Source organism: Danio aesculapii, chromosome 14, assembly GCF_903798145.1.
Source record: "Danio aesculapii chromosome 14, fDanAes4.1, whole genome shotgun sequence".
Taxonomy (NCBI): Eukaryota; Metazoa; Chordata; class Actinopteri; order Cypriniformes; family Danionidae; genus Danio; species Danio aesculapii.
The window spans coordinates 31815937-31830844 of NC_079448.1; the positions used below are offsets into that span (position 1 = coordinate 31815937).

General features: G+C 34.3%; 1 protein-coding gene across 4 annotated transcripts in view; it reads right to left on the minus strand.

The window, feature by feature from the left end:
* Positions 1 to 14908, minus strand: part of sorbs2b (sorbin and SH3 domain containing 2b) — a 101182-nt gene that overhangs the window by 34558 nt on the left and 51716 nt on the right. For 3 of the 4 annotated variants that reach the window (XM_056472663.1, XM_056472665.1, XM_056472664.1), the window contains 5 exons: positions 10652 to 10678; positions 9141 to 9265; positions 6767 to 7036; positions 4455 to 4751; positions 730 to 871 (listed from right to left, as the gene is read on the minus strand). In XM_056472663.1, coding sequence (XP_056328638.1) covers positions 730 to 871; positions 4455 to 4751; positions 6767 to 7036; positions 9141 to 9265; positions 10652 to 10678 — 861 coding nt within the window. Of the gene's footprint in view, positions 1 to 729; positions 872 to 4454; positions 4752 to 6766; positions 7037 to 9140; positions 9266 to 10651; positions 10679 to 14578; positions 14675 to 14908 lie in introns of all 4 variants that reach the window. The other variant, XM_056472666.1, reaches the window with a different exon arrangement.

Sequence of the window (14908 nt, forward strand, 5' to 3'; positions counted from 1 at the left end):
TGGTGTTGCTAGCCGCAAGGGAGTGCTGTCTGTAACCCCAACACTGTCTTTTAAACTCACTAAAAAGGACAGGTCAGTCAAAAAAAGTCTTGTAAGACTCATCAGACTGAACTTATGTGTTTCATGTATGAACTCAATTGTATGTTTTTGACACACTAAAAAGTATTACTTTATAAGATCCATTTGTTCATGAATCATTTGGCACGCTGTATAAATTGACAAGAAAAGAGCTGCTTTTTAGCATCATTCTTCTCTGTTCATATTTTGAATCCACTTTCGGGAGTCATTTGTTTGTGAATCACTTATATGTTTTTGATTCTCTCAAAAGGACTGACTCTAAGGGTCTTTGAGAGTCATGTGTTCATAAAGCAGAATGCACAAATCACATTGTAGGCTTCTGACTCATTCATAAGGACAATCTTAACTCAATTATTCATGAGTCAAACTTCTGGACAACTTGGAAAACCTTTTTTGATCCACTTCAAATGTTGACAACTGTAGTCACACTATATAGTTTAGATTTTTTTTTTTTTAATTTAGGGATATGTTTCATATTATAGACATTTTATTAGGTTACACAACCCGTGGCTGTGGTTATACTAGCTACAAACTTATATGCAACTACCTAATTGAGATTTTAGCTTCTACAAATAATGAAATCAATAATGAAATTCTGAACATCATACACACACATGCACAAGCTAGTGTTCATTCAGCTTCAGCACTCACCAGTGGTTCTAGCCTGCTGCATTGCTGTAACACTGGGACTCAGTGAAGGAGGTGGAGGGTATGTTGAGGGAGAGAAGGGTCTTTGGATGTGACTACGAGGACTTGCTGGCACACTCAGACCACCGTTTACAGTCATCTGGCCCTGCACAACACAACACAGCACCATATTAACTGAAGAACGAACTTTAGGAGCAATAAACAGCATTAAGATCGAACTATTATTTCTCAGATGATTTTGGATAAAGAACAGAACAACAAACAATAAAAACAAAACCCCAACAGGCACGTAGTGCACAAAATGTGCCCACCTACATAGACAGATAAGTGTTAGTATACAAAGAGAGCCACAATATAAGCAGTACAAGAAGAAATCTCAACTAATCCATGTTCTCCTGCACCTAAAGATGTAGCATCAACACAACAACAAGACGATCTGAATGCCGAAGGTGTTAGAAAAGACCCTCAAGACCCATATGAACAGTTTATAAATGTAAAGGTGATTAGTATTGCTATAACCCAGGATGTTACAGAGAAAAGAAAGGCCGAAACTGTTAAATGTGAACACTGGACAAGTGATTTTGGCATCTGTTCAACCAGGCACTAAAATGAAGTGAAATGAAACCATAAACAATACATTTAGAGAAAAATAAGAATGAGACAGGATAAAAGAAAGGAGAAATTTTAATTAGAAAGCATTTGTGCAATTAAAGGGGTCATATTATGAAAATGATCAAATACAGGGTGCTAAATAGCTAAGAAAAAGTTTTGGTGCATGCTAAAAAAAGTCAATGACCAAATACAAAAACATCATTTAAAAGTTTGGGATCAATAAAAATGTATAATATTAATATTTATAACATTTTAAAAATATTTTTGAAGAAAATGCTTTTTAGATGCATTCCAGAGCTGCACACTTTTGCATTGCATTGATTATTTTTTTTTTTTTTTTGCAGGGGATATCAGTTTTCTATTGGAGTGGGATGAGGAGAACAAGACAGGTTACATTAGTGCTGTGAGGAAAGTTTTGATCGAATGAGTGTTATGGACCACATCTAGTAGGAATTGTGCAAGCAAACCTCACCCTCCTGGCATCAAGTGGACTACCTAGATTCTCTAGTCTTCAGTGTCCTTATTAGCTGTTATTTGAATGAAATCTATACTGTATTTTTAGTAGGGCTGTCTAGATCCAAGGACGTGATCGGAAATCGGGCCCGATCACGCAGTTTCAGACTCGATCTGAACATTACATCCAGATCAGGTCTCAAATATATATATATATATATATATATATATATATATATATATATATATATATATATATATATATATATATATATATTTAACACATCTATAGCTATGGGGTGGCACAGAATTAGACCTCTTTCTTGACCACACAGAAACAGCAACACGTGCAGCATGACATCACTTTGTTGCAGACGCTATTGGTTAAATGCCTTTACAAACACTGTGGCACTTTTATTTTATTTTATTTCATTTTTTTGTTTACATGCCTGCGGGTGTTTAAAGTTGAGAAGCTATTTGTATTTATACTAAATTTATTATATATTTACTAAAGTCCAAACGTGAAGAATTTGTGTTATTTATTACTTGATTGTTCAAGCTACCTCACAGAAGTGCTCTGTTTGTTAACAGAGTTGTTGAATGTTAAAATAAGGTGAATTGAAAAAAATAACGAACATTCTGGATCTGTTTCTTCGCTCTTTTTTCTTTTTTTTATGTATTGTAGAAGTATCGGATCAGGTTTTGGTATCAGCAGATACTCAAAATCAAATGACTCGGACAAAAAAATCTGATCGGGACATCACTAATTTTAGTAAGGTACAAGTGCTATAACAATTTAGATCCCACTTTTGTTTTTTGTAACTTCAAATCCTTCAACACCCCTTTGTTTATTCTGTATGTTTATTTAACATTTACTAATTAACTTATTTAGACTCCAGTCTTGAACTGAATGTGACACATCCAGTTGCCTTGTCCTAGGGTGCTTTCACACCTGTGAATCGATTTATTTGTTCCAAAACAGGGATTAAAATTGTTAGTGTTGCTCTTTGTTCTTGGTGCGGTTCGCTTTCACACGGCAAAGTTTCTAAATAGACCAAAAGAGCTAAAACAAGTCACATGTGAGTTAACTCTCCTTACATTGGTCGGAGTTTCATCCTTATTTTAATTTATGGTGATGAGCAATAAGACATTATGTGGAAAGCTGCACTTTAATTTTAAACGGTGACACCCACAGATATCATCACCATGTATAAATCCAGCCTGATCTCACGAGAAAACGTAAGTATTTTACGTTTTGTCAGATTAGTGGCTAATTCGTACGAATTCGTACGAGTTCAGTCGTACGAAATTGTACGATTTTAAAAAGGAGGCGTGGCACCTAACCCCGCCCCTAAACCCAACCGTCATTGGGGGATGAGCAAATCGTACTAAATTGTACGAATTAGATCGTACGAATTCATACGAATTAGCCACTAAATCAAAAAGTTACAAATTGCCGTGAGATTGTGTTGATAAATCAGAGGTAAGACTCTCTCATATACAGAGCCTTTGGCTAGACTGCAGTTCAGTCAATGTTCCTAACGGATAAACAGCTCTCGTTAATAGTTCAGCATGCTTTCATTTTCGTATTTGACATGAAACACACATTTAACGGTAGGAATGGCCTCTCACCCTACTCATAATTCTCTCTTCATATAACCGTATATATGCCTATTATGCATAATACACTGTGATATAGCGGGCTCGAATCATTTTGCTTTCTCACTACAATCGATCCGCTCCTGAGTTTGTTGGAATTGAGCCGAGATCACCTCATTCAGGCAATCTTGGACCGATTGCTGGTTTTACATATGCCAAACAAACCGCGCTAACTGGGCAAATGAGACAGGTTCCGAAACAAAAGTCTAGGTGTAAAAGCACCCCTAGATGCTGGATGACGCTGTGTTACTCATTAAAGTTGAAGAATGTTCAACATAGAGTAAAACGCAGCTTTTTAATGTCACATTTAAGCTGCATATACTGTACATAATACATATACAAAGAAAAAACTTTACTATATACAACATCAGGAGTAATTTTTTATATTAAGTGAGCTCTGTTACATTTATTTTTTACAAATATTAAGGAATAAAATTGCTTTTGCCAGAAAAAGGAAATTAGCTTCAAATGATAGAATGCATAACAAACGTTATACATTTTTTAAACCTATTAAAATCAATGGCCTATACAGAAATTAAATCAAGTTCATGGGAAGGGCGACAGTCAACAAGAGGGGTCTGGATGCAGACCTGGTGCAGTGCAATCTGAGCTACATCCTATGCTTTTTAATGCGTTCACCTAACCCTACCCCTAACCCTATCCCCACTTTCACTTTTCATAGAAAGAATAAAAATACGAGAGAAATACAGGAAAATACTTTAACGGGATGATAGTGGGATAGAATGGTAAAATACGGGAGAATCTTGGCAAAAACAGGAGGTTTGACAGGTATGCATATGTGTTTGAGATATAGTTGAAATTATTTAACTATTGACTGTGAAGCTGAATTGCATAGTAAAAACCATACTGATGTGAAATTTTATCATAATTTCTAAATTAAATGTTGAATATGGCCCCTTTAAAATAGAAAAAAAAGAGGAATTCTTGAAAAAACTAGAAGCTGTAAGATAGTAAAGAGTGTCCAGTAGTCGGTGAATAGTTACATTAGTGTTGCTAGCCACAGGGGAGTGTAACCCCATGCTGTCTGTAACAACACTCATCTGGCTGAGTGTTGGTGAAGGGGTACGAGAGCCACCCTCGGGGCCCAGTCCAAACGCCCTCAACTCCTCCAGCACTGCAGTGGATGCTTCGCTCTGAGTGCAGGATGAGCAGCGGTCGGGGGAGCGAGGGCCTGCTGGAGAAAAGGTCTCGGGTCTGATGAAATCGAGGGACAGTCTGAGCCGGTTATGGGACTGTGCTGTTCCAGGATAGCTCTGTTTGAGGAGGACTGGCACCTCAGGCTGAATGACAGAGAGCAGAGTGGCACAGATGAGATTAAGCAGTTGGCACAGCACGGTGGAGAGACGCAGTGTTGTGATGAAGCTGACGGCTGTGCATTAGAAAGGATGAAGGTGTTAAATGTTTGAGAACAAAATGTTATTGTGCATAATTCTAAAAACAGAACACTCAGATCTGCATAACAATCAAAATCGTGAGACTTTCAGTTTTTAAATCCACCTTTGTCTTATAGAAATAAAGATAACAGTTTAATTTAGGTCACAATTCATGCTATTAACTACTGGCTTATTACCTGTCTATTATTAGAATATTAACTGTTCATTAGTAGTTATAAAGTATGAACTTATTCTGCATCCATAATCTTACTCAAAACCTCAACCCAACTTCTACATTACTATTAATAAGCAGCTAATTATTAATTTGTCCAGTTTATTAAGCTAGTAGTGTTAGTTAATGCTTTGTTAATAAAGTGAATTGCGACCTAAAGTGTATCCACAAAAAATAAACTTAGAAATATGTCAACAGCAATATATATATATATATATATATATATATATATATATATATATATATATATATATATATATATATATATATATATATATATATATATATACAGTACAAGTATATTTGACAATATACACAGTACTGTTAACCGTTTTAAAATTGCAATTCGTTATTTTATTTTTAAAAACAGAAATATTTATTATTTGGGTGATGTTAAGCTGGGCAAATATTTATCATGATTAATTGCATTTAAAATATAAGTTATTTTACATAATATATATGTGTGTAATGTGTATATTAATTATGTATATGTAAATTAAACTATTTATACACTACCTGACAAAAGTATCGTCATCTATCCCAATTTTGAGAGCAACAAATAATAACTTCTAGTTGATCATTTGGAAAAGTGGTGGAAGGTAGAATTTTCCAATGAATCATCTGTTGAACTGCATCACAAATACTGCACAAGACTTATTGGAACCCGCATGGACCCAAGCTTCTCACAGAAATCAGTCAAGTTTAATTAAGGAAAAATCATGGTTTGGTATAACATTCAATATGGGGGCCTGCAAGAGATCTGCAGAGTGGATGGCAACATCAACAGCCTGAGGTATAAAGACATTTGTGCTGCCCAGTACATTACAAACCACAGAAGAGGGCAAATTCTTCACCAGGATAACACTGCTTCTCATACTTTAGCCTCCACATCAAAGTTCCTAAAAGCAAAGGTGCTCCAGGATTGGCCAGCCCAGTCACCAGAGATGAACATTATTGAGCATGTCTGGTGTAAGATGAAGGGGAGGCATTGAAGATGAATCCACAGAATCTTGATGGGAGTCCTGCAAGAAAGCTTTTTTTGCCATTTCAGATGACTTTATTAATAAGTTATTTGAGTCATTGCAGAGATGTATGGATGCTGTAATTCAAGCTCTTGAGAGTCATACACAACATTCATTATTTTTCCACTGCAGCATGACTTTATATTCTATACTGTACATTATTTCTGTTAAGTGACAAGACTTTTGTCTAAGCAAAGTCAGAGCTCACTGTCCTATTTAAATGATTAAAAACCAAGGCATGATCATATTATATTTTGGTAACATAAGCGTAATCTAGAAATCTAGAGCCCTTTGCCTTATATATAAGCAACGTCTGATACTAAATGATCAACTAGAAGTCAAGTTATTATTTGTTGTTCCTAAAACTTCGATAGGCAAGGTAGTGTATATGAATTTAAATATCTATGTAACAAAATTACATACATGCACATGTGTGTATATATATATATGTAACAAATAAGTATAAATGCAGGTTACACGTAGATTATAATAAATTAACCTTTATTTTGGATGTGATTTATTGTAATTAATCTTTGCCAAGCACAAATATAAACCTGAATGAACATCTGTAAAATAGAGAAATGAGATTAGTCATGTTTGCTAGAACACAGTATAGTCTAGGGGAGGGAGTTATGGAGCAAATGCATATGTAAATCTATGACATGTACCACTGGCGGGGCTGCAGATGGCAGTGGAGGGCATTGGTGTGAGCCGATATCCAGCCGGTCCATCCTTTTAGGAGGGGTGGGGGGTCTCAAAGACAGTGCCTGTGTGCAGGGTCCCGATATCTGAGGCCTCGGGTGAATGTGGATGGAGAGGGAAGCTACGTGTCTCTCCAGCTCTCTTGATGGAGGCTGCAAGCGTGACTGCAGTGAAAAGCCTGAGATTTGGTCCTGTGTGGGCATCAGACTGAGGGTATGGACACTATGATCTTTTGCCTGATTGAAGAGAGCGGGCATTGGTATATTAGATGGTGCTGCTTCTGTCACTAAATAAGAGAGTATGGAGGATGTGGTTGGTTTGAATGATAAAACTCTCTGATAGAAAAATGTTTTTGAGTGGTTAAATTCTTCTCTATTACCACCCCTGAAAAGTTTCTCTCAAGTTCTTGTGTGACATAGACAACTTAGATAAGTAACAAATGCATAGGAAAGAAAGTCGATTAATATTTCACTGGAGCTGGAAAGAAAATTGAAGTTTTTAGCGACAGTTTAACTGTAGCTGGTAGGTTTTACTTTAAAACAAAAAAGTTGCACATACAGTTTACTTTATAAGATTGTGGCTGCGTCCAAAACCACATACTTCCATACTATATAGTACGCTAAAATCAGTATACAAGCCGAGTAGTATGTCTGAATTCATAGAATTCGAAAATCAGTATGCGAGCAGTACCCGGATGACTTACTACTACCGCCGATATTCTGAAGTGCGCATGCCATGATGTCCTGCGACATCCCATGATGTCCTGCGAGAGAATTCATAAATGGAAGTGAAGCGACATAACTGATGCCGGTAGGTCATGTGACCACGACAAAATGGTGGACGTAGTACATCCGAATTACATTCATACTTCTCACATTCCTACTGTATAGAACGTAATTTTCTAATGAGTAGTACGTTTAAATTCAAATGCAGTACCTACTCAGTAGTAGGCGGTTTCGGACACAGCCAATATTATTAACCCTCCTGTGGAAAATTATTTGTCAAATATTTCCCAAGTGCAGTTTAACAGAGCAAGGACATTTTTTTTACAGTATTCCTATTATATTTTATTCCGAAGAAAGTCTTATTTGGCTGGAATTAAAAAAAGTTTTAAACTGCTAAGGTCAATATTATTAGCCCCCTGTATATATGTATATATATATATATATATATATATATATATATATATATATATATATATATATATATATATATATATATATATATATATATATATATATATATATATATATATATATATATATATATATATATGCTACTTTAGCTTTCCCCCTTTCACTTTTAGCTGAATACTAAAAATAAGAATGCTTGAAAATAAGTTTTAAATTATGTGCTTATGTACTCCTATGATAAAGAAAAAAAATAGCTTCTCTTCTTTGAACAGCACTTGGGAAATATTTTAAAAAGGATTAGCGGCTTAATGAATTTTGCCATTTTTTCTCTTGCAACATGTAAGATAAGCCTTGGTGTCTGTAAATTTTCAGCTCAAAATACCCATCAGATTATTTATTATAGCCTCTAGAATTTGCCCATTTTGGTATCTGAATTGGTGTCTGCAGCTCTTATGACCTTATAAAAATCACAGAAAGTTGTAACAAATATTTTAATCCCAGTTTACGTTCTGTAAACATGTGTTTACATGTTATTATAGAAACATGGGTGGGTGGGGAAAACCACACTCCTATGTCACATTGTGATGGGCCTCAAAATCACTGGGATTTGGGTCCTATTTTAACATCAGGAAATTTTAAAAAAGAGACTTGTTGGGTTTATAACACTCCAATATGACAGTGGACACACTGTACCTACACACAGTTCATCATAGGTGCCCTTTAAATCTTTTAACATTCTATTTTTATTATTATACTTTGATCACAGGGTTTACATATAAGCTTCAGTTTGGTGGAGCCACTGGATGTATAAATATAGATGTATATTTACTTCCTTCATTTTATAATGTATATATATTATTAAATGTTTTATTTATATGTTTCTAATGCAGAAAAAAAACAACACATTATGAAACACAGATGTGTAGTCCAATAGTAGAAAGTTCTATACCAACAGAGTTCTCATAACCAATAATGACTAACAGTGATACAGAGACTCATTCAGTAATAGCTGAGAGAAGTTTGATTTGTGCTCAGTTTCCAAACAGGGCAGTATACGCCAGAAAAGGGTGTAACCTGTACAGTTAAAAACGGCATTAATAAAACCTGTCGAATGCACTTCCACAGGCGTTTCCTGTGGAAGGAAAAACTCCAGCGACAGAATTGATAAGAGAAACAAAACGAGTGAAGAAAACATAGCAGAACATACCGGTGTGGGAGACTTTTTTTCCTGAAAGATGGGCCTGACACTTCTGTAACCTTTGGCTGCCAGAGAGGAAGAGCAGACGTCACCATTTCTCAGACCATCAGTGCTGCTACTGGGCCTCCACAAATCTAATGGAAAAACAAAAAACTTTGTATTCAAATATACAACCATAGAAGAACACAACTGATCAATATGAAAAATTTGTTGTTTAATAAAGACTTTTTCACATGATTTTTTTTCCATAGTAGTTTGTCCAAGTCTTTGTTAAAGCCTTATAATTTGTGACCAAAAGCTGTTATGAGGTTATTGACAATATTTTGGAAAGTTATTTGAGGCCAAGAGGCAGATAAAGATACAAGACATCAAAATCCCACGAGACACTGTGAATGACACAAATTAACATAACAAAATATAAAAATATTCAGCAATTTTAAACATGATTTTTTTTGTAAAAATGTTAGATTAATCCAAAAAGACCGGATCAATTAAAGTATATACACATTCTATTTATTTATTTAATTATTTATTTTATCATTTATATTTTTAAATTATTCATTTATTTATTCACTTATGTATGCATTGTTTTTTTTATTTATTTATTCATTTTATCATTTAGTGATTTATTTATTTATTGTTTTTTTATTATTTATAATAATATAATATAATAATATAATAATTAATATAATAAAATTATAGTTTAATTGTTTATGTATTCATTCATTCATTCATTCATTCATTTATGTACTGTTTTGTTTTTTATTGTTTTTTATTGTTATTTGTTGTTTATTTATTTATTGTTTTATTATTTATTTATTTATGTATTTATGTATTTATTTATTTGTTTGTTTGTTTGTTTGTTTATTATTTTATTATTTATTTATTTGTTTGGTTGTTTGTTTATTTATTTATTGTTTTATTATTTATTTATTTATTGTTTCATCTTTATTTATTCATTCATTCATTCATTTATTTATTCATTTAATAATTTATAAATTTATTTATTTATCTATTTATTTATGTATTGTTTTATTTTATTTACTGTTATTTATTTATTTATTTCACCAGGAAAGTCCCACTGAGATACAATATCTCTTCTACCAGCGAGTCCTGGTCAAGACAGGCATCATAGGACAAAGTTAGATAAAAATACATGTCACAACACATAGACAAACACAAAAATAATATTAACCATAACCAATAATCAAAACACATGCACTGTTCTAAATAGACAGACTTTATTAAATATTTTTAAATATAGCAATATGGAGCATACTTCGAGAATGCAGATCGACCTAACTCTGTATAAAAAAAATGGCATCTTAAGTTGCATCTTAATAGCATCTCAACCCTCACAGCTAATAGCAGGTCCATATTTAAATTATTATTGATCCATTCTATTAATATTAATCTAGTTCCAAGTGGAAATGTTTTAACCCCCAAAACTGAACTCTTGCACTCGATAACAGTATTTTTTTCAAAGCATATGTATACATTTGTAAAACAAAATTGCTTACCTGAATCTCTGGATTGTGATTCAGAGTCTGGTCGCACAGGTGAAAATGAGAAAAGAGAACTTTGTTAAACACTAGCAAGGGATCTCTTCATACAGTACTTAATGCAAATGAGGCATAATATATTCATTCATTAGTTATTCATGTTTTAGCAGAGTATGAGTCTCTGAAGTGCAAAGATTTCCTTCTTAATTTATTCCAAACCACTGCTTCAGCCTTTTAAGCAACAGATGAAGGAAAGAGAGAGAAAAATATATGAACACAAAGAGAAAGACTGATAGGTGAAGTGGAAAAAGTTTGATAGGGTAAGAATTTCAAAGTGATTAAAAAATTTTTTTAATGTAAAAAGACATCTACATCATGGATGGGAGCAAAATCTCTTTTTTAGGGGGGTGTACTATTTATTTAAGGAAAATATGGCAGTCAATCACCAGTTATAAAATCAAATTGAAGGCTTTTTTTTCAAGACACATTTAGATAAACACTTGATGAAAAACGAATTATGTTTATTTATTTTGCGTACAATTTAACATAACACCCCTTTCTTATTAAGCACAGTGCTAAATGACCAATCATATTGTAAATGGGATGTGTTTGTTCAGTTAGCTCATTCAGCCGGCTGCAGTCTAATGAAACAATGGAGAATATGTGTGTGTGAGGTCATTGTCCATTAAGCTGCCCAAACAAAAAGGGTCGCCCTCAGAGGAAACTGTGCCGGAGGAGACGAGGGGAAAAAAGTCTCAAGTATACAATTGTTACCATGGAAGTGCACAACTATGGCAACAATCTGGCCACTGTGAGCTGCTTTTTCCCTTTAAGCAAAGGAAAAGAGAGCTGCCGTTCTCAAACATTCCTTAAGAAGCTGCAAGAGCAAGTATGAGATGGGAAGCACAAGAGAGGAAAAAAGAGGTTTAGATGCAGCAGGACAAAACACAGATGTGGAATGAGTGACGTTGAGTGCAGTGAAGAGGAATTCCTGCTTGCGGTGTCTTAGTAAACACAACGTCACATTTAATAGCAGCAGCAGTGTCTTCAGATCAGAGTGAATAATGCTTCACTGACATATACAGACAAGCTAACATGAATAGAAACCACTTGTTTGAAAAGATTCATACATTATTCTGCTAAAGTGCCCCTTTATGCTATTTAAAAGTTCCTTCATTTGATGTATAGTCTCCTAAATACACTGTACTGTAGGTTTACATCCATACAAGATCTATAAACCTTTTGGTGTTCTTTATCATATGTATTGCTGCATCAAAAATATCTTAGGACTGTCATTTAAAGTTTCACTGATTTGTTTGCCCTAACCCCCTCCTTTTAGAGTGCCTGCTTTGCTCTGATTGGTCAAATGCCAAACATTATTATATTCAACCAGCGATGGAAAACATAATCATTTATCTGGATTTTCCAATCACCCTGGAAATCACATTTAGGAACTTTTTTTTTTTTTTGCAAAATCTCTTGGTTTTCTTTCTGAAGAAAAACTTTATGGAATTGCTTACTGAATTACGATTCTTAAGACCAGATTCAATATACTGTACAGTTTGTTATTAATAAAATGTGCATAATAAGTCAAGCAGGTGAGGCTAGAATAAACAACATGTGGCTAGATTTTATATTAAGCAATTTTTCAAATAAACACGTTTTATAACACCTTTATCACTTACTATCATTGTAATTATTATAATGGTTTTTTTTTTCAATGTGTAATTTTAGTGTTGTGTTGTATTACCGGCTCATCTGCTTACATACATACAATACATCATGTCATTAAACAAAATATTTGGTCTCTTAATTTGACTTTCTTAAATCAATGATTAAAAGCAGAGTTAAGACTTAAGACTAATCTTCATAGTATTACATAGGAGGAAAACAAATGAAGACTTCAGATGCAAAAACCTCTGAGTGTCATCTATCATTTTCTTCTAAAGTGATCATTTTCCTCTGGCTCCTGTCTGTAGGTTCTGTAATTTCACTATTATGGCAAAAAAATAATTAATTTGTATTGCCTTTAAAGTGAAATAACCAAACATAAACATACGAAGTAGAGGAAAATGCTCATTTTAGACAAAATTTTTAGATGTAAATGCCTAAAAGTTAACTCAAACTGTTTGAGGAAAGCGATTGCGGCAAACCATTTAGGTTCTGAAACAAAATGTTTGAGTGCTGTAAACATATATACATATATATATTTTGAGTCATATACACATATATTATTTGTGTTTATATAATATCATCAAAAACGTTTTGAGTTTTCATAACTTATAAAATACCATTAAAATGGTATGAGTTCAGGTAATCTAACGAATTAAGTCCAAACAACTATATAGCTACTCAAATGGCTCAAATGGTTTGCTGTTGCTTCTAGCATTAAAGTTAACACACACACACACACCCACACACATACACACACGCACACACACACACACACACACACACACACACACACACACACACACACACACACACACACACACACACACACACACACACACACACACACACACACACACACACACACACACACACACACACACACACACACACACACACACAAATAATTCATTTATAATTAATTTGGTTTGACTTAAACTTAATATAATCAGTTTACGAGTTACCATAACTCTTTTCATTAAGTCAAAGCAACTATTTTAAATGATAAGTTAAACTAACTTATTTCATTTAGTGATTTTCACAGTGTAGAGGTTTTTGCATCTGAACTTTTCAAATATCACAGCTCATATTCTGTCCACTGATTGTCTCACTAATTGTTTTATGAAATAAAATAAAAAGGAATCACAATACATTGCACTTCTTTAAACGATTGCTTGTGAACTGTATTTTTGTGTTTTCAAATGATAAATTATTTGTTTTATAATTAAACCATACTTGTCAACCCTCCCATTTTTCCCAGGATATTCCTGTATTTTACAATTCTATCCCGCTATCATCCTGCAAAGATATTTTCCCATATTTCTGCCATATTTCTCAATCCTTCTATGAAGGGGGACAATAAACATTAAAGAGCCGATACTCCCTATATGCAACCCATATCGCCAAACCACCAGGGGGCGCTCTTTGCTCTTAAATGTGAATCTATTCTGTGCTTTCATTATATTTAGGCATGAAAACACTTTGAAATAATAAAAAAACAGCGGGATTCCCTTCCTTTCCCATACAGGCGTCGTTGCCCCTCCTATGCAATCCTCAAACAGCTCATGTAACGGTGCATGACTGTCAGACGCGCTCCATAGTGTGTTCTGTACACGCGTTTTGAAGCAAAGCAAAAGTAGACACCTCTGTTATTTAATGTAAACAAATGAAAAATCTAAATAGACTCATATAGACTCATTAGAGTCATTCGCTGCTCTTTAATGAGAATATTTAAATTACACAGTGAAGAAAAGGATAATCAGATTTGATAACTTGATTCAATTTCTTTATAACAGCTATTCATATCAGTAGGTGGGGGTGGGGGGTTACCCCTTATTTTTACATCCCGATGTTGACAGGTATTAATCAAACACATTTCTCATGCTAGTATCTATATATTAAATATCAAAATTACATTTCAATATCAAATAAAAAATACATTTTGCTGTGCTTTTGACTATATGAAACAAGTTTTTCAGGTCGCAGTTACAACTACTCTACAGTGTTTGTCAGCAGCCAATGAAAAGACCATAGACCGATATTATGTACAGTAAATAGCAGCAAATGAAGTTAACGACTTGTTTCAGGCAGTTCAGGATCAGTTCTTATTATCATAGGACACAGTTACGCCATTGATTGTTCACCTTAATCTTAGAAACTTTGCATACACTTTACATTCTCAAAACAGCTGCCTTACACGCTACATGAAAAAGCATAATGGGGCACTTTAATGCAGTCTCTGACTCTCTCTCTTTCTCTGAGTGTATCTGATACCTGTGAGTGAGTATAGGTTTGGCGAGCTCTGGATTCTCTTCATGGGGGTTAAAGTGAGTGAAAGCGTGGCACATTTGCGGATTTGTCCTCCACTGTCTGTGAAAAGCGCAGTAGCACATGCAAACACAAATGCACATGCATCAGCACTGCTGCATGGCAAGACAACTGTAACTCACATGCAAGCTGGGCAATCCAAAAAATGTCTTTAGAAACAGTATACAGAAACATTCCATGTGCCAAAATATTAATTGTGATTGTGTGTGTGTGTGTGTGTGTGTGTGTGTGTGTGTGTGTGTGTGCGTGTGCGTGTGCGTGTGTGTGTCTGTGTGC